Below are 18,197 nucleotides of genomic sequence, written 5' to 3'. Positions count from 1 at the left end.
TCAGTCTTTACCTCCTCCCTTTCAATTTCTCTGGGAGAGCTGCCAATTCTTAGCTTTCTTTCAACGGCCTTATCAGTTACGCTCGGCAGTAAAACTTTTTCTGGCAGCAGGTTAGCATGTATCTTGGGCCAGTTTCTTTGCTCATTAAAGCTGGCTGACCGACTATAACTCAAAAGATTTTTATCATCTTCAAACCTGTAGGCTTTCGTACTGCTTTCATACCCAAGAAATAGCAACTGCTGTGCCCTTTTCCCACCTTTTCTTCAGTTTTTTTACAGGTATGTCAACCCATGCCTTTGTCCAAAAGATTCTCAAATGTTGCAAACTGGGACTTTTGTTATAGAGAATCTTATAGGGTATGTCATCTAGTACCCTTGACCACAAACAATTTCCAATATAATTCGCTGTCTTAATACTCTCAGCCCAGTACTTAATTGGAAGATTTGCATCTGCTAACAATGCTTTCATTTGTGTCTGCAAGACACCTCCCCTACGCTCTGCTACTCCATTCTCCCGAGGAGTCGCCACATTGGTAAGCCTATGTTTAATCCCTTGGGATCGCAACCAGTTTCTTAGGGAGCTTGCCATAAATTCTCCTCCCCTGTCTGTCTGAATAGAGCACACCTTTTGGCCAAGTTGCCTTTCTATCCTTCTTACCCAGAACTTCAAAGTTTGGGCAACATCAGATTTTTGCTTTAATGGATAGACCCAGCCAAATCTAGAATAGTCATCCACTAGGATCAAACAATACTTGTTATGGGAGACACTTGGTGGAAAAGGACCAGTTACATCAGCATGAACCAACTCCAGTGGTTTTTTTGTTTCTCTCTGGCTTGCTCTTGCTACTGGGCAAGTCCTGCTTTTAACCTCCTTGCAGATATTGCAGTCTAAGTAATTATCACAACTTTTAATGTTTTTCATCGCCCCCCCAACTCCAATGTTTTGTTCAGCACCTTAAAGCTGGCACGAGCCAGACCCCTGTGCAGCAGATGAATACACATACCATGGGTCGGGACATTTTGCACATTCACAACCTTAGACTCACACTGCAGTACATACATATTAGTTCTAAGGTTAGCATTTGCCAATACTGCCCCATTTTGCTTTATCTGGCACTGATCTCCTACAAAGTTTACTTCAAAGCCTGCTTTTGCCAAGTCAGGAATACTCAGGAGATTGTTTTGCAAACTAGGCACACACAACATATTCCTGAATGTGTGTCCCAGCTGTGGGAACACAATCTCCCCCTCACAGACTACATTAGCTTTCTGGCCTGTAGCAAGACTTACATGGTTTTGTTTGAAGCCCTAGCATCAGTTAGCAATGCTTTTCTTTTACAAAAAGTTTGAGAAGCTCTGCTGTCCAGAACCCACAGCTCTTCATTTTCTTGGCCATCTGCAGACACCCAAGCGGTAGACTCTCTCTGCTGCCTCCTGTGCATCTGCTGTTTTTGTTGTTTCCTCGGGCAGTCCCGAAGCAGATGTTCACTGGACTTGCAGCAAAAACACCTTTTTACCTTGTTGACCACCGGCTGGTCTGCAGCAGCTCCTCCTGGCTGTTTCTCCGGCTCCCGACACCTCTGCTCTTCCCGGCTGTTGTTCCCTCTGGGATGCTCCAACAGCTGGGCTGAGGTCATCTTTCGCTCTGAACGCCTGTCCTCCTCTGCATACAACCGTCTGGTAATGTATTCCAGAGTCAGCTTATCAGTCTCTACCGACTCAAGGGAATTGACCAGCATATCATAGCTGTCATCAAGGGAACTCAGGACTATAAAGACTTTGTCCTCTTCCCCCACAGGCCTCCCTCTTAAGACTAGCTCCTGGAAACAGCCTGTAAGGATTTTTAGGTGGTTCACCAGGGAGTCCCCCAGTGTCTTCGGACACCAGTATGTTCTCCTGGTCAGTGTTCATAGAATCATAGAGTTGAAAGAGACCACAAGGGCCATCGAGTCCAACCCCTTGCCAAGCAGGAAACACCATCAGAGCACTCCTGACATATGGTTGTCAAACCTCTGCTTAAAGACCTCCAAAGAAGGAGACTCCACCACACTCCTTGGCAGCAAATTCCACTGTCGAACAGCTCTTACTGTCAGGAAGTTCTTCCTAATGTTTAGGTGGAATCTTCTTTCTTGTAGTTTGGATCCATTGCTCCGTGTCCGCTTCTCTGGAGCAGCAGAAAACAACCTTTCTCCCTCCTCTATGTGACATCCTTTTATATATTTGAACATGGCTATCATATCACCCCTTAACCTCCTCTTCTCCAGGCTAAACATGCCCAGCTCCCTTAGCCGTTCCTCATAAGGCATCGTTTCCAGGCCTTTGACCATTTTGGTTGCCCTCCTCTGGACACGTTCCAGTTTGTCAGTGTCCTTCTTGAACTGTGGTGCCCAGAACTGGACACAGTACTCCAGGTGAGGTCTGACCAGAGCAGAAGACAGTGGCACTATTACTTCCCTTGATCTAGATGCTATACTCCTATTGATGCAGCCCAGTCACACTGTTGCCTCATGTCAAGTTTGTGGTCAACCAAGACTCCTAGATCCTTTTCACATGTACTGCTCTCATTTTTTAAAAAAAATAATATTTATTAAAGTTTCAAAGGGGGAAAAAATCACATTAGTAAAAAAAATTAACAATAAAAAGGAAAAATACAAAGTAGAAAAAAAAGAAAAAACAGTTAAAAACAATTCCATCTTTTCCTCACTTCTTTTACGTTTACTTCTTTCCCGGACCGCCTCATACCTCCCTCTTTTGTATTCCAATTCAATTTGTTAATCCAACAATTCCTTTCCCTCCTAATCCTAATCCTTAGTCTTGATATATTGTAACGTTAGATTTTTACATATTAAAAACCAATTTTTCCATATTCTTTTGTACCTATACAGCTAGAAACCACTTAACTTCAATCCAACATCATTCTAACATTCATTAATTTTACAATATTTCTGTAAATAGTCTTTAAATTTCTTCCAATCTTCTTCCACCGACTCTTCTCCCTGGTCACGGATTCTGCCAGTCATTTCTGCCAATTCCATATAGTCCATTAATTTCATCTGCCATTCCTCCAGTGTGGGTAAATCTTGTGTCTTCCAATGCTTTGCAATGAGTATTCTTGCTGCTGTTGTAGCATACATAAAGAAAGTTCTGTCCTTTTTTAACACCGATTGGCCGGCTATGCCCAGGAGAAAGGCCTCTGGTTTCTTCAAGAAGGTATATTTAAATACCTTTTTTAGTTCATTATATATCATCTCCCAGAAAGCCTTAATCTTTGGGCACGTCCACCAAAGGTGAAAAAATGTACCTTCAGTTTCTTTACATTTCCAACATTTATTATCAGGCACATGATAGATTTTTGCAAGCTTGACTGGGGTTATGTACCACCTGTATATCATTTTCATAATATTTTCTCTTAAGGCATTACATGCCGTAAATTTCATACCTGTGGTCCACAACTGTTCCCAGTCAGCAAATTCATCTTGTTTGTTTTGGCCCAGCTCTCTAATCTGTCAAGGTCGTTTTGAAGTGTGATCCTGTCCTCTGGGGTGTTAGCCACCCCTCCAATTTGGTGTCATCTGCAAATTTGATCAGGATGCCCTTGAGTCCATCATCCAAGTCGTTGATAAAGATGTTGAATAAGACCGGGCCCAAGACAGAACCCTGTGGCACCCCACTAGTCACTCTTCTCCAGGATGAAGAGGAACCATTGATGAGCACCCTTTGGGTTCGGTCAGTCAGCCAGTTACAAATCCACTGAGTGGTAGCATAGTCAAGACCGCATTTTACCAGCTTCTTTACAAGAATATCATGGGGCACCTTGTCAAATGCCTTGCTGAAATCAAGGTAGGCTACATCCACTGCGTTCCCTTCATCTACCGGGCTTGTAATTCTGTCAAAAAACAAGATCAGGTTAGTCTGACATGACTTATTTTTCAGAAATCCATGCTGACTATTGGTGATCACAGCATTCCTTTCTAGGTGCTCACAGACTGTTTGCTTAATGATCTGCTCCAGAATCTTCCCTGGTATTGATGTCAGACTGACTGGGCGGTAATTATTTGGGTCCTCTCTTTTCCCCTTTTTGAAAATAGGGACAACATTTGCCCTCCTCCAGTCTGCCGGGACTTTGCCTGTTCTCCAGGAATTCTCAAAGATGACTGCTAGTGGTTCTGAGATCTCATCTGCCAGTTCTTTTAATACTCTTGGATGCCGTTCATCTGGCCCTGGAGACTTGAATACATCTAAACTAGCCAAGTATTCTTGTACTATCTCCTTAGTTATTCTGGGCTGTGTTTCCTCTACGGAATCATTTGCTCCAAATTCTTCAGGTCGGGCATTGTTTTCTTTATCAGAGAAGACTGAGGCAAAGAAGGCATTGAGGAGTTCAGCCCTTTCTGTGTCCCCAAGAGCGGTAGTCTCGTAATCTGGGGAACTGGGTTCGCGTCTCCGCTCCTCCACCTGCAGCTGCTGGGTGACCTTGGGCTAGTCACACTTCTTTGAAGTCTCTCAGCCCCACTCACCTCACAGAGTGTTTGTTGTGGGGGAGGAAGGGAAAGGAGATTGTGAGCCGCTTTGAGACTCCTTAGGGGAGTGATAAAGGGGGATATCAAATCCAAACTCTTCTTCTTCTTCTGAGTGACCCCACTGTTTCTTTGTTCTTCCTTTTGCTACAGACATACCCATAAAAGCCTTTTTTGTTGCTTTTAACCTCTCTAGCAAGCCTGAGTTCATTCTGTGCTTTAGCTTTTCTGACTTTGTGTCTACATGTGCTGGCTATTTGTTTGAATTCCTCTTTGGTGGTTTCCCCCCTTTTCCATTTTTTGTACACATCCTTTTTTAATCTTAACTCAGTTAAAAGTTCTTTAGATAGCCACCCTGGCTTCTTTAGGCACCTTCCATGTTTCCGTCTCATTGGTATTGCCTGAAGTTGTGCTTTTACTATCTCCCTCTTAACAAACTCCCAGCCATCATGAACTCCCTTTCCTTTTAGTATTACTGTCCATGGGATCTCACCCAGCACTTCCCTAAGTTTTATGAAGTCGGCTTTCTTAAAGTCAAGAAATTGAGTCCTAGTATGCTTGGCTGCTCCTTTCCGCTGTATAGTAAACTTCAGAAGAGCATGATCACTCGTGCCTAGTGATCCTTCCACTTCTACCCCACTAACCAGGTCATCAACACTGGTTAGGACCAGATCTAAAATGGCTGTTCCTCTTGTTGCTTCTCCCACTTTCTGGACAATGAAGTTGTCTGCAAGGCCAGTGAGGAATCTGTTTGACCTTATGCTCTTGGCTGAGTTTGACATCCAACAAATATCCGGGTAATTGAAGTCCCCCATTACTACTATCTCCCTTCCTTTTGCATGCTTGGCCATCTGTTCCAGGAAGGCATCATCTATGTCCTCCGTTTGGCTTGGGGATCTATAGTAAACTCCCACAATGAGGTCTCTGTTATTCTTCTCTCCCTTAATTTTCACCCAAATGCTCTCACTTTGGCTTTGAGGTTCTAAATCTTGGATCTCTTCACAGGTGTTATCAGCGAGCCAGCTGTCTCTCGCACATGGACAGCCTTGAGCGCATTCCACGCCTCACTTGCCGTCACCTTATCAGCTACGTAGACTAGCTGGCTGTCGTCCACTCCAAGGATGATCGTAGCCAAGGCTTTCTCATCCTTTTCATCCTCCTCAGGGGGCTGTGGTGGATCTTCCACCACTTTCCACAGGCCCTCACGCTTGAGGAAGTGTTGCATGCGGACTGACCAGATCCTGTAGTTTGTGGCCGTCAGCTTCTCCAGCAACACGCCAGCTCTGGACTGCTCCATCCCTGCAGCTCCCCTCCAGCACCCACGGCTAGATAACTGCCACCTGTACTCATGCGCAGCGGAAGTGTGCTGGGCCCATAACCCTGTCTCGAATTCCTCGCGGCGCTTTTAGCAGAAAGCTCAGAGTCCTAGGTTCTTTAGTGCAGTATTTATTATTGTGAGCTAAATATATATACAAATATCTACAGAAGCAGTTCATATAATCAGACAGAGTACCTGCGCCTTGAGGCAAAAGAAGACTCCACACTCATCTACACCACTCCACCACTATTGGACAGGCTTCCCTTTTAAACCGGTGACAGCCAATCACATTACTGTGGGGTGCCACAAAAGAGAACACCCTCTCCCAATTTCAGTCATGGGGGGAGGGTGGGGAAACCCGTAAGAGGCTGCGGGTGCAGGTATTAGTTCTCTTAAAAAGCGGGAAGAGCCTAGGGTCAGCGTATCTAGGACAAAAGTGTGTCATGAGAATGAAAGACGAGGCTGCTGGGTTAGACCAGCAGCCTGCACAGTCCAGCATCCTTATCTCACAGTGGCCAACCAGATGCCCATGGGAAACTGGAAAGCAGAATTCGAACACAGAGCCCTCTCCCCTTCCTGTGGTTTCCAGCAACTGGTATTCAGAAGCATTCCTGCCTCCAACAGTGGAGGCAGAGCAATTAGGACATGCTGAACTTGTCAACTTTCAAATTCCCCAAATGAGGAGTACTAAAGAGTTGTAATAGGGACGCGGGTGGCGCTGTGGGTTAAACCACTCCCCCGCTTGGGCTTGCCGATTGGAAGGTCGGCGGTTCGAATCCCTGCGATGGGGTGAGCTCCCGTTGTTCGGTCCCAGCTCCTGCCCACCTAGCAGTTCAAAAGCACATAGTGCAAGTAAATAAATAATAATAATAATAATAATAATAATTCATATCCAATCCCTCCCCAGCCGAAGCCAGTACTGCTCTGGCTGGAAGGCAAACGGCATTTCCGTGTGCTGCTCTGGTTTCGCCAGAAGCGGCTTAGTCATGCTGGCCACATGACCTGGAAAAACTGTCTGCAGAAGCGGACAAATGCCGGCTCCCTCGGCCTTAAAGCGAGATGAGCACCGCAACCCCAGAGTCGTTTGCGACTGGACTTAATTGTCAGGGGTCCTTTTACCTTTACCTTTAAAGAGTTGTAACATGACTTGGGAATTCAGAAGATGTGTAAAATTGCATACAAATCATTAAAACAATTGCCTAGTACTTGCAATCTATTATTATTATTTAGTATTACCCGACATTTTCAGACGGTAAAATTGAAATTCTTTGGTTTTCCAAAAGCAGTTGATGTAGCTGGTGGGGTCTCCTCCCTGTGACTCACCCAAACCTTCCCCAACCCTTAGAATGCCCTCTATAGATATTATGGACTCAAGCTGCGGGATTCCAGGAGCGCAGAGACAGTCCACCTGTACCTGCACTTACTCCTGAGGTTGCCTCTCGAAGAGGAAGCAGACAGAGAGGTGAGTGAATGTGTGGGATGTCAGGGGGGGAGGAGAGCCAGTGGGACTGGGACTGTGCTCACACGGAGACTCTCCACCTCCAGCCGTGTCCTGGAAGAGCCTCCTCCTTCTGAACCCTCCTGCTTCAAGCACCTCCCCAGGCTGCTCCCCAGTGTCCCACCACCACAATCCAGGGTCCCCCACTCTTACTCATCCAGCCAGTCCCTGACATTACCCCACAGACCCCACCAGCCCTCTGTCCTGATTTCCGGATTGGTCTCTGCTCGTGCCCACCCGGTCACCCCCTCAAAGCCTCTTACAGGAGGAACTGCTTTTCAGCATTCAACATATCTGGGGCAGATTAGTTTTGGGTTCGATCAGAGCAGCCAACAAGTGGCCCTCAATGCCTTTCTTGGCAGCCCTCAGCAACCTTGGAGGCACCCCTACACACCTGTAGGCCTTGCACCGCCTTCCCAAAGCTGGGTAAGGAGGTGCTGGGCTTGGGGAAGGAGGCAGGTGTGATCTGTCAGGGTCCTAGAGTCCTCAGTTAGCTCTTTCCCACCTTTGGCAAGAAGGTGGGAAGGCGCTAGGTCCCACCAGAGCCTCGTGCCTCCTTCCCAAAACCCAGCGCCTCACCTGCCTACCTTTGGGAAGGCAGCATGCAGGCTGGGGCGTGTGTGTCAAATGTTGGCCTTGCTCTCCTCTCCCACATGACAAGTCAGTGTGCGGCCCACAGGTTCTGTGCTGAACTACTCTTGTGGCCCACTTGGTATGAGAAATTGGAGCACCCTGGTTTAGATGGTGCATATTCCTGCTCTGGCGCCTTTGGGTGAGGGGTGGATTACAAATACTTCCAGTGTATAAATGATGCATTTTAATGTAGTTGGGTGTTTAATGAAGCCAAGAACTGTATCACAAGATTCGAAAATGTCAGAATGCAAGGCATCCTTGCATTGCAAGCTGCACATGAGTCTGGGAGGTGTGGTCTGGTCAGTTGACATCAGAATCCACAGAAATATCGTTCTTCAAACCAGCCCTATTATTATCCGGGATGAAAGGATCTGTTCAAATTGGTTCTCTAAGTGTCTCATTTCCCCACTCTTAAATTTGGTTCCCCACATTTTGCAGCAATCTGCTTACAGAATCACATTTATCCTCCATAGCTTAATGGTTGCCATCAATTTCATTTTAATTGATTTTAATTAATTTTTATAATGAAATGTTTTTAGAATGTTGTACTATTTTATTGTTGTTAGCCGCCCTGAGCCCGGCTTTGGCTGGGGAGGGCGGGATATAAATAAAATTTATTATTATTATTATCACGAATTGCAATCAAGAAAACGACATGTTTGACGTGCCTCATTCTCCCTAGGGAATTTCTGAGGCTATCGGTGTGGCTTCAAGCACCCATATTTCCCAGGTGCTGATGGCAGTGCGGGATTTTGGCCGTGCAGCCATTGCAAGGAAGACTGAGACGTCTGAGGTAAGGGTGTGAAGTGAGGAAGGAGCATAGCAAGAGTGTAGGTCAGCCACCCCCAGCCTGGTGCCCCTTCCCCATCCGTGTGTTTTGATGTGGAACTCCCATCAGCCCCTGACAGCATGGCCAATGGTTAGACGAAGGTCCTGGCAGATTGGATCCTTAGCGGCTATTTACATCCACACCAAAGCATGTGGAGCAGCCTCTGGGTTCCTCTGATCTAGGAAAACAGAGCTGCGTTGGAAAAGAACGAATCCTGCCCCATTTCCAAATATGCTCTTTTTCAAGGGATGGGATCCTTACCATTCCAAAAAGGCACTTAGATCTGCTCATCCTCTCAGTATGGAAGTCAGACAACTTCCTCTGTGGGTATGTCTCAGTCATCCTTCTGAAGTGGGCTCCAGCAGTCCTGTCTCTGTGGCTCCAGATCCTAGGTCTGGTCTGATCCCTTGGCTCACTCAGTCAGTCAAACGGAATCGTTAGAAACCATTGGTCATCCCCAGAGTACACGCAATACAAAAGTACACTGACCCCTGTTTTTAGGTTGGTTGTCAGATGGTTGGTTGGCATTTCTTCAATAGTGGAAGCTAATGGGGGACCCCAAACGTCATCTAGTCCAACCCCCTCCAATGCAGGAATCTCAGCTCAAGCATCCCTGAGAGATGGCCATCCAACCTCCAACGAAGGAGAGTCCACAACCTCCCAAGGGAGTGTGTTCTGCTGTCAGAAAGCTTTGAATGAAAACCGTCTTAGAGTTTGGAAGAGGGGACACCTCTCCAACTGAGGGGAGGGAGCAGAATCCAAGAGAGAAGGCAGTCGGCAGGCTGGGAGAGGCAGAGAGAAAGAGGGGAGAGGTTTCAGCTGCATCCCGGGGCAGGGCAGCTGCCCAAGTTGCTCTCGTGCAAGGGTTCTTCTGCTTACGGGAGTGCCTGCTGGCCCCATTCAACTATGTTCTAGAGTAGACCCATTGAATTTAATGAAGATGACTAAGTTAGGCCCATTCATTTCGACAGGTCTATTTGAAGCAAAGCATAGTTGAGTGTCACTCTCTGTGTTCATCTCCATATATTTATCAATTAAGCAAATTATTACAAAGGCATAGTAACTGCGTGCGGATCTAACACTTCCATAACCTGAGGGGGCCTTGGGGTCATGTGCCCCCGACTCTCCAATTCTCCAACCCAGCTGGAAGGGGATCAGAACCTTTTCCTTCCACTTTCAGTTAACTTCCCTCAAGCTTCTGGTCTCCGTTTTGCAACTGTGCTAGAGGAGAAGGGAGCAGGAGCCGATGAGTCCAAGGCTCATTCACACAATAATAAACCATAGTTTATCACAGAGGTAACCAAAATGGGGCCTTCAGATGCTACAGACTGCAACTCCCATCCTTCCTGACCACTGGCCATGCTGCCTGAGGCTGATGGGAGCTAGAGGCCAACCTATGTTGATGCCCTCTGGTTTATTGTTACATCTGAACGCAGCCCTGAACTCTCTTGTGCTCTGCCATCCAAGAGAAATGAAACCCAGGAGTGTGGTACCCCTGGATTTTTGCTGTGAGTTGGGAAATGACCAAGGAAATTTCCCAACCCTCACTATGGAGAAGATGAGCAGATCCACCCGGTTCATTTTAATTTTAAAAAAGCAGCTCCCATGGAAAAGAGCACCAGTGGTCAGTCTACCCTACACTGTCCTGCACTTTCTCCCTGGTTGACTGACCGAACCCAAAGAGAACACCTTCATGGTTCCTCGTCATCCTGGGGAAAAAGTGATCAGTGGGGTGTCACAGGGTTCTGTCCTGGGCCCGTTGTTGTTTCACGTTTTTTTAAAAATAAATGACTTGGATGAAGGAATTGAGGGGATGCTCATCAAATTTGCAGATGACACCAAACTGGGAAGGGTAGCCAATGCCACAGAAGACAGAATCGGGATTCAAGATAACCTTAACAGATTGGATAACTGGGCCCAAACTAACAAAATGAAATTCAATAGGGTCAAATGTCAGGTTCTACATTTAGGCAGGAAGAACCTGATGCACATATATAGGGTGGGGGAGCCCTGGCTTGCCAGCAGTTTGAGTTTCCTGGAGGAAAAAAAAATACAAAATTTGTAAGTCTGCACAACAACTTGTTGTTGTTGCTTAGTCGTTTAGTCGTGTCCGACTCTTTGTGACCCCCTGGACCAGAGCACGCCAGGCACTCCTGTCTTCCACTGCCTCCCACAGTTTGGTCAAACTCATGCTGGTAGCTTCGAGAACACTGTCCAGCCATCTCGTCCTCTGTTGTCCCCTTCTCCTTGTGCCCTCCACCTTTCGCACAACAACTTACTGACTACTAATCTTTTCCCAGCTGCTAAAAGGTCCCAACTAAATGGTGATTTGTCTCCAATTGCACTTAAGGTTCCCAAACTCACTTTCCCCATCCTTTCCCTCCAGAATACTAGCGAGACCAATGCCAGTATCACCGTCATCCTTTGCTGCGGGCAAATGGCATTCGGGGCACGGCAGGATGAGCTCCCCCTTTTTATAGACCTCATCACAGAGGAGCTCCTCTTCCAATTCCAGAACAGCAGGAAGGTATGGCTCTGATTATCACACGGACTCCTGTTGTTTGTTCTCTCAGCTATACCATACTTTTCCGTGTATAAGACAAGGTGTTTTTTATTATTATTAAAAAATGATGTTTAAAAATGAGGGTCATCTTATACACAGATAGTGCATAGGGGGGACGTGGGTTTGGTTGCCGCTGCAAGCCGGAGATAGTCAGTGGCTATTGTGCGTGTTATTAGTGGCTGCGGCAAGGGGTGGTGTTGACTGGCTGTCACTGCGGAAATTGGGAAGGCGATTGGCGGTTTCTGCCGACGAGGGACAGACAATAGGTGGGTTTTGCGACGTGTGTGAGTGGCAGCATAGGTCCAGCGGGTGAGCAATTTTTGGAATCCCCTCCCCCCAAATAGCTGAACAACTGTGGGTAATCCTCCCCCCCAAAAGCTCAGCAACTTGGGCAATCCTCCCCCCCATTTTCTTAATTTGGAGTCCCCCCTAATAGGGGGTGTCTTATACACGAAAAAATATGGTATATCCTGCCTTTCTCCTGTCATATGACTCCAGGAGCCAGGAGGTGTGCAACCATTTCCCCCGTGGTCACCATCCAGGCACTGAGCAGACCTCCTGAGCTCCGTCAAGGTCCTTGCACCACATGCCTTCAGACTGTGCCCTAGGGCAGGGTCTTTGGCTTCATCCACCGAAGGGTTGTAGACTGGGGTGTATACTGGCTCCACCCTTAGGACCAGATGGGGCATTACAGTGGTACCTTGGTTCTCAAACTTGATCCATTCTGAAACCAAAGTGTTCCAAACCAAGGCATGCTTTCCCATAGAAAGTAATGCAAAATGGATTAATTCTTTCCAGACTTTTTTTAAAGAAACCCTAAAACAGCAATTTAACATGAATTTAACTATCTAACAAGACCATTTCTGGGTTAGGGTTAATTTTTGGATTGGGTTAGTGTTAGGGTAAGGATTAGAATTAGGGTCAGTGTGGCTTTATGTTTCCTTGTGATTTTGATTCAAACTCAATTTTATAAAATCCCTTCTCATTTCAGAACGAGGCTTTGAAGAAGAGCTTTATGAAGGCAGCAACTCTAACAACCAAGGCGCTTGTGCAATCGATTGCGGGATATGTCACCTTCCCCCACAAAGAGGAGCTCACCTTCTGCATCATAGTGAGGAAAAAGAAAAAGAAAAAAAGAGGGGGAATGTCCTGGGGTTTCTTTTCAGAGCGTTTTTTCTTAAAAATAGCTGTGTAGGTCTAGCTCTGGGTTGCATGTTCTGACCACCTGGCCCCAAACCATTTCTGGTGGTCACGTTCTGCTCCAGCTCAAGTTTCCAAACCCTCTTGAAAGGCAGCCCTACATTGTGGCAACCTCAGCAGGCTGTCACCAGCGCCTAAGTAAAAGAGGCTAGGTTCTCCCAGGAGGAGAGGGCTGTCGATGGCTCCCAGCCATGATTGCTATGTTCTACCTCCACAGAGGAAGAAAGCAATGTTTCTGAATATAGTTGCTGGAAGCCACAGGCAGGGAGAGGGCTCTTGGGCTCATGGTCTGCTCCCTGGTTTCTCACAGACGTCTGGTTGGCCACTGTGAGAATGCTGTGAGGATGCTGGACTAGATGGGCCCTTGGCCTGGTCCAGAAGACTGATCTTATGCCGTTCTTATGCAGTAGAGCTCTGCCCAGGAGAAAAAGGGATCTTATTCCCAGATCCAGGAAGCCCACTCTTCTCCTCTAGGAGGACCCACTTGCCAATTGCAAAGAAGTTGTCAAGTGGGCTGGATAGAGAGCACAACTCAGGGCTTGGTGTGGTGGTGGCAGGGATGGCGCCTCCAGTTCCCTGACATGCTGTGTGCTTCCCCACCACAGGAGGTTATCAAAGAGGAGCCGATGGAATCGCTCACCATCCTACACCAGGCGATGGAAACTATCATTCGCATGACGTAAGTACGGCCAGACACAGTACATATTTCTTCACCAGGTTTATGGACTGCTGGGTGCTGATCCTTTCCTCTCCCCTTCTTTCTCTTTTCAGTGCCTTGAGACCACGCATGGACCCCCTGCTCCGGTCTCAGTTGCTACAGAAAACAATCAGAAAGGTCTTCCAATTGCCATCATTGCAGGTTACGAAGGTCAAAGCCGGGAGCTCTGTGCCAGCAACACAGAGCCAGGTGACTGGACCTTCTGCTTCTGGAGGAAAATGGGGTTGCCAGGTTAAAGGATTTGAGGGCAAAGAGTCTGAGCCGTGTAAGCTGCAAAGAATGCTGCCCGAGACACTTGACCCATCACAATGATGTAACAACCAGAGACTTTGGGTGTATATTTTTGATTTCAATCATGTTTCCATATTTATTGCATTTCACCTTTGGCTAGAATGCATCCACAAATGATTCCTGCATGCCTGCATTTTGTGACTCTCATGCCTCCCTCCTACGCTGCATTTAATTTTATTTGTTTGCTTGTTTGTTTATATGCTGCCCATCTGACTGGGTTAGTCTAGCCACTCTGGGCGGCTTCCAACAAATTAAAACACAGCCAGACATCAAATATTTAAAACTTCCCTATGCAGGGCTGCCTTCAGATGTCTTCAGACGGAAGTATAATGATGTATCTCTCTGACATCTGATAGGAGGGTGTTCCACGGGGTGGGCCCCACCACCAAGGCGGCCCTCCGCCTTGGAACACCCCAAGGAAGTTGAGCCCAGTGTGGAGTCCTGTATCTTTATATCGCATGACCTGTAACCTTACATACATCAAGAAACGTTTGATGTTTATGACTCTTTGTGTGCCGTGCTTGAACCCCTGCATAAGCTTTGTTACGAATTTGGACTAGAAGGCTCCAGAGCATATGGGATTTCCATGGGAGTCTTCAGCTTCTAAGTGCTTTTGCTTTTCTCCTTCCAGGACTGTTATCAAGAGACCATCTACATCTGGCTCAACATGCTCACCAGCTTGCTGTCGGAGGCCCCCTCTCTGGAGACGCTGCAGGAGATATTAGTGGTAAGGGAGCCCCCAAGGTGTCAGAGCAGGGGGAACCAGCAGCTCCCATGCCGGAGGACAGACCCTCTTGAAATGATTGCACGGGGGGCATCTGTGGCCAACTCGCTGGTTGTGGGTGCTGATGGTCAAGTGGGCCTCTGTTCTGCTAGCAATGCTTGTGCAAGGCACACAAGATATGTCCTCTGCTGATGGCGTATGGGGAAGGGCCGTGGCTCGGGGCAGAGCATCTGTCTTGCATGCCCAAGGTCCCCGGTTCAGTCCTCAGCATCTCCAGGTGGGGCTGGGAAAAGGCTCTCTGTCTGAAAGCCCAAAGGGCCAACTGCCAGTCCTCAGTACCTGTGGATCAATGGCTGGGCTTGGTCTAAGGATGCTTCCTGCATTCCATTGCTATGGCTGTGGTGAGGTGTATGTTGTATTGTTGTAATTATCACACACACAAACACACAAATGACAGATTGCAGGGCGGTTCACAACATAAAAATACAAAATCAGAACAGAAAATGCATAATAAAACAAAAGCAACCCAAGAGCCAATTAATATCTGTCAGAGCTGCTTCCAGATCCTAGCTCACAGAGGATCACGCTAGCCAGCGATCATTAAATAAAAGTCTTTATTGAGTTACAGTTTCCATTCTCAATCTGCTGCGTGCAACTCTACGTCTCATGGTTAGATCGGCGAAGCTCCGTCTGAGTCTCCGCCCCTTGTACACCAACTTAATATCCTAGCCCTGCTCCACCTTTTCCGCCTGACTGTTCTTCTCTGGGTCCCTCTGCCCCCCGGGGTCTCTTCCTTCCGGGATTCTTCTGACGCCGACCCCCCGGACCCTCCTGTCTCCTTGCGCCGGGCTTTAGGACCTGGCTCCCTTTCCGGGCTGCCTACTGCGCCACCTTCCTGTGCATTTGAACTTGGCGCGCGCGCCAAACCTTCCACCTTCCGTCTGACCGTTTCTTCGCTCCCCGATGGAGGTGTGGCCACTCCTGACTCGTGCCCTCCCCCCTGTTGTGAGCTGCCAGCGCTTGATCCCTGGCGCCCTTCCTCTTCCCTGCTCTCTGGCGGTGACGCTGGTCCCGATTTCCAACTGCTCCCCTCTGAGTCCCCTCTGGCTCTATCTTCCTGGGGTGTCCCCCTAGGCTCCCCCCTTGCCCTGGCCACTGGTGCTCCTTTCTGTGAATCTTCTGATTCACTGGAAAGACTCGGAGATCTCGGGTCGTCGTCATCACTCATCTTTTCTTCTGCCTCCTCCCCCTCGCTCTCTGTTTCCTCCCTTGCCCTTGCCTCTGCTCCTGAACCCCTGACATCCATCCCCCCCTCGAAGCCCCCTCTTCCCCCCTCCCCTCCTTCCGGTGCGGGAGCTGGGTGCTGCCGTGTCCGGGGGACGAATGTCGGATACAGTTCGCTCCCCGTGGCGGGCCTCCATCTGAAGTCTTCCGGTTCTTCCTCCCTGCTCTCGACGACGACGGTCACCTCCGCTTCCATCTCTGTGCCGCCGTGCTCGAAACCCGGGTCGTCCCCGAAAACGTCCATGTCCGTCTCTCCCTCGCTTCCTTCTGGAGACGTTGCTCGTCCTGGACCCTCCAGCCACTTTCTGCGGAACTGCTCCTCTGGTCGATCATCCCACCAATACGAGGGTTCTGAAGCAGATCCCGAGGGTGACCCCTCCGGGGAACGGGCGTCTCGTGTCGGTTCCTCGTCCGAGTCGAACCCCCGGAACGTGCTGGCTGAAAGCGTGGGCGTGAAAAGCCAGTCGTCGAAAAAGTCTGCTGGCATGGGCCTATGTGGGAAGAGGGCATGAAACTCTTCTTTGAGCAGAGGTTCGTCTAAAGCGTAGCCCGGCACCCAGCTGTTGGCACTGGCCGGGGTGCCCTCCTTGGCGAGAAAGTATTCTACCCCCTCTTCCCCCCATCTGGAGTCCAAAATCTCCGTGACTTCGTTGATGCGCTCCTCCTGTGCCACTCCCCCTTGCCCGGTTCTCTCTCGGAGCGGACTCGGTGCCGTTCCTGGTTCCTGAAACCTGTGAGGTGCCTTGTAGGGAGTGAGCACCGATCTGTGGAACACCGGATGCATCCTGGAACCCTCCGGAAGCGCCAGCCTGAAAGCCACCGTGTTGACCTGCTCTTCGACTTGGTAGGGCCCCAGTTGTTTATGCCCTAGTTTCTTCTTCGCCAACGACCTGGCCGGCACTGCGTGGGCTGCTAACCAGACCCAGTCTCCCACATGGATCTCTTCGCCAACCCTTCTGTGTTTGTCCGCTTGTACCTTGTATGCGTGTTTAGCCAGCTCCAGGTGCCGCCGCAGCTGATCGTGGACCTCCTGCAACTCCGACGCGAACGCATCTGCTGTCTGCGGCTCCCCCTCCCCCATTCTTTCCAGTCCCGGGAAGGTTCTGGGGTGCCTCCCGTTGTTGGTGAAGAACGGCGTGACCCCCGTGGACACGTGCTTCGTGTTGTTGTAGGCGAACTCGGCGAGAGGCAGGTAATCCACCCACGTCGCAGGCTGTTGATTCGCATAACATCTCAGGTACTGCTGCATGATGGCATTGACTCGCTCCGCTTGCCCGTTGGTCTGCGGGTGTCTAGCCGACGCCAGGTTGATCTTGACGTTCAGGAAGCCCATCAGCTTCTGCCAGAAGTTCGAGATGAACTGTCGCCCTCGGTCGGACAGAATAGACCGCGGCAGACCGTGAACCTTGAACACGTGGTCTATGAACAGTTTGGCGGTTTGTTCCGCCGTGGCCACCTTCGCACACGGAATGAAATGTGCCATCTTGGAGAACAAGTCCACCACCACCAGCACAGCCGTCTTGCCCCTCGAGCTGGGCAGATCCGTGACAAAGTCCAGGGCCACTCTCTCCCATGGTTCGAACGGAGTTTGCAGCGGTTCCAGCAGTCCGGCCGGCGGTCTGTGCACTGGTTTGGCCCTCTGGCAGGTGTCACACCTCGCCACGTAGTCCGCGACTTCCCCTCTCATTCCGGGCCACCAGAAGTCTCTGGCTACTAATTCCACCGTCTTCTCCTTGCCAAAGTGCCCGGCAGTGGGCGCGTCGTGCAGCTGCTGCAGTACCTTGGCGCGAAGCTCGTCTCCCGGCACGTAGATGGCCCCTTTACGGATGAGCAATCCATCTCGCAGCTGGAACTCGTCGGTCGCTGCCGTGCCCCTGTGCACCTCTGCCATCTTTGCTTGCGCGAAGGAGTCATCCTGCAACGCTCGTCGCACCGCCTCCAGGTCAACTGTTGCCGCAGCGCACGCCCACACTGTCGGTGCGAAGATGTGCATGGCGGCCGCTGGCGTTGCCTCCTCCAGATACTGTGGCTTACGGGAGAGAGCATCCGCCATGATGTTGGTGTCCCCCGGGACATACTCTATTCGGAAGTCGAAGTTCGCAAAGAACTCAGCCCAACGTATCTGCCTCTGGTTCAGGAACTGTGCCGTGCGCCAGTGCTCCAGATTCTTGTGGTCCGTGCAGACCTGCACCGTGTGCTTGGCGCCGATCAGGAAGTGCCTCCACGCTTTGAATGCTGCATGAATGGCCAGCAACTCCCTGTCCCAGATGGTGTAGTTCCGTTCAGACTTGCTGAGCTTCCTGGAGTAAAACGCTCCCGGCCTCCAAGCCCCCTGCGGGTCTTTCTGCAGCAGGACTGCTCCCACGGCTCTGTCCGAAGCGTCTGTCTCCACCCTCATCGGCCTGCTGGGGTTGACATGAAGCAGCTGCTCTTCCGACGCGAAGAGACGCTTGAGTGCCTGAAAGGACTGCTCCGCCTGCTCTGTCCAGATGAACTTCTTCTTCTTGGAGCTGAGCGTGTCCGTGATGGCCACTGTCTGCATGGCAAAGCCTTTGATAAACTTGCGATAGAAGTTCGCGAAGCCGACAAACCGTTGGACCTCCTTCCGGTTGCGTGGGCTTTT

General features: G+C 49.4%; 1 protein-coding gene across 2 annotated transcripts in view; it reads left to right on the top strand.

Moving 5' to 3' along the window:
• LOC308478117 (maestro heat-like repeat family member 5) overlaps window positions 1–18,197 on the top strand; it is an 80,651-nt gene that overhangs the window by 34,228 nt on the left and 28,226 nt on the right. For both annotated transcript variants that reach the window (XM_081007432.1, XM_081007433.1), the window contains 5 exons: window positions 7,180–7,296; window positions 8,648–8,758; window positions 11,181–11,321; window positions 12,349–12,468; window positions 14,198–14,293. In XM_081007432.1, the coding sequence (XP_080863558.1) occupies window positions 7,180–7,296; window positions 8,648–8,758; window positions 11,181–11,321; window positions 12,349–12,468; window positions 14,198–14,293 (585 nt within the window). The remainder of the gene's footprint in view (window positions 1–7,179; window positions 7,297–8,647; window positions 8,759–11,180; window positions 11,322–12,348; window positions 12,469–14,197; window positions 14,294–18,197) is intronic.

Source organism: Podarcis pityusensis (genome assembly GCF_964106645.2).
Source record: "Podarcis pityusensis genome assembly, chromosome: 5".
In the NCBI taxonomy this organism is placed as follows: domain Eukaryota; kingdom Metazoa; phylum Chordata; class Lepidosauria; order Squamata; family Lacertidae; genus Podarcis; species Podarcis pityusensis.
The sequence above is the reverse complement of the archived record's forward strand: the minus strand, read 5'-3'. Positions and strand labels throughout refer to the sequence as shown.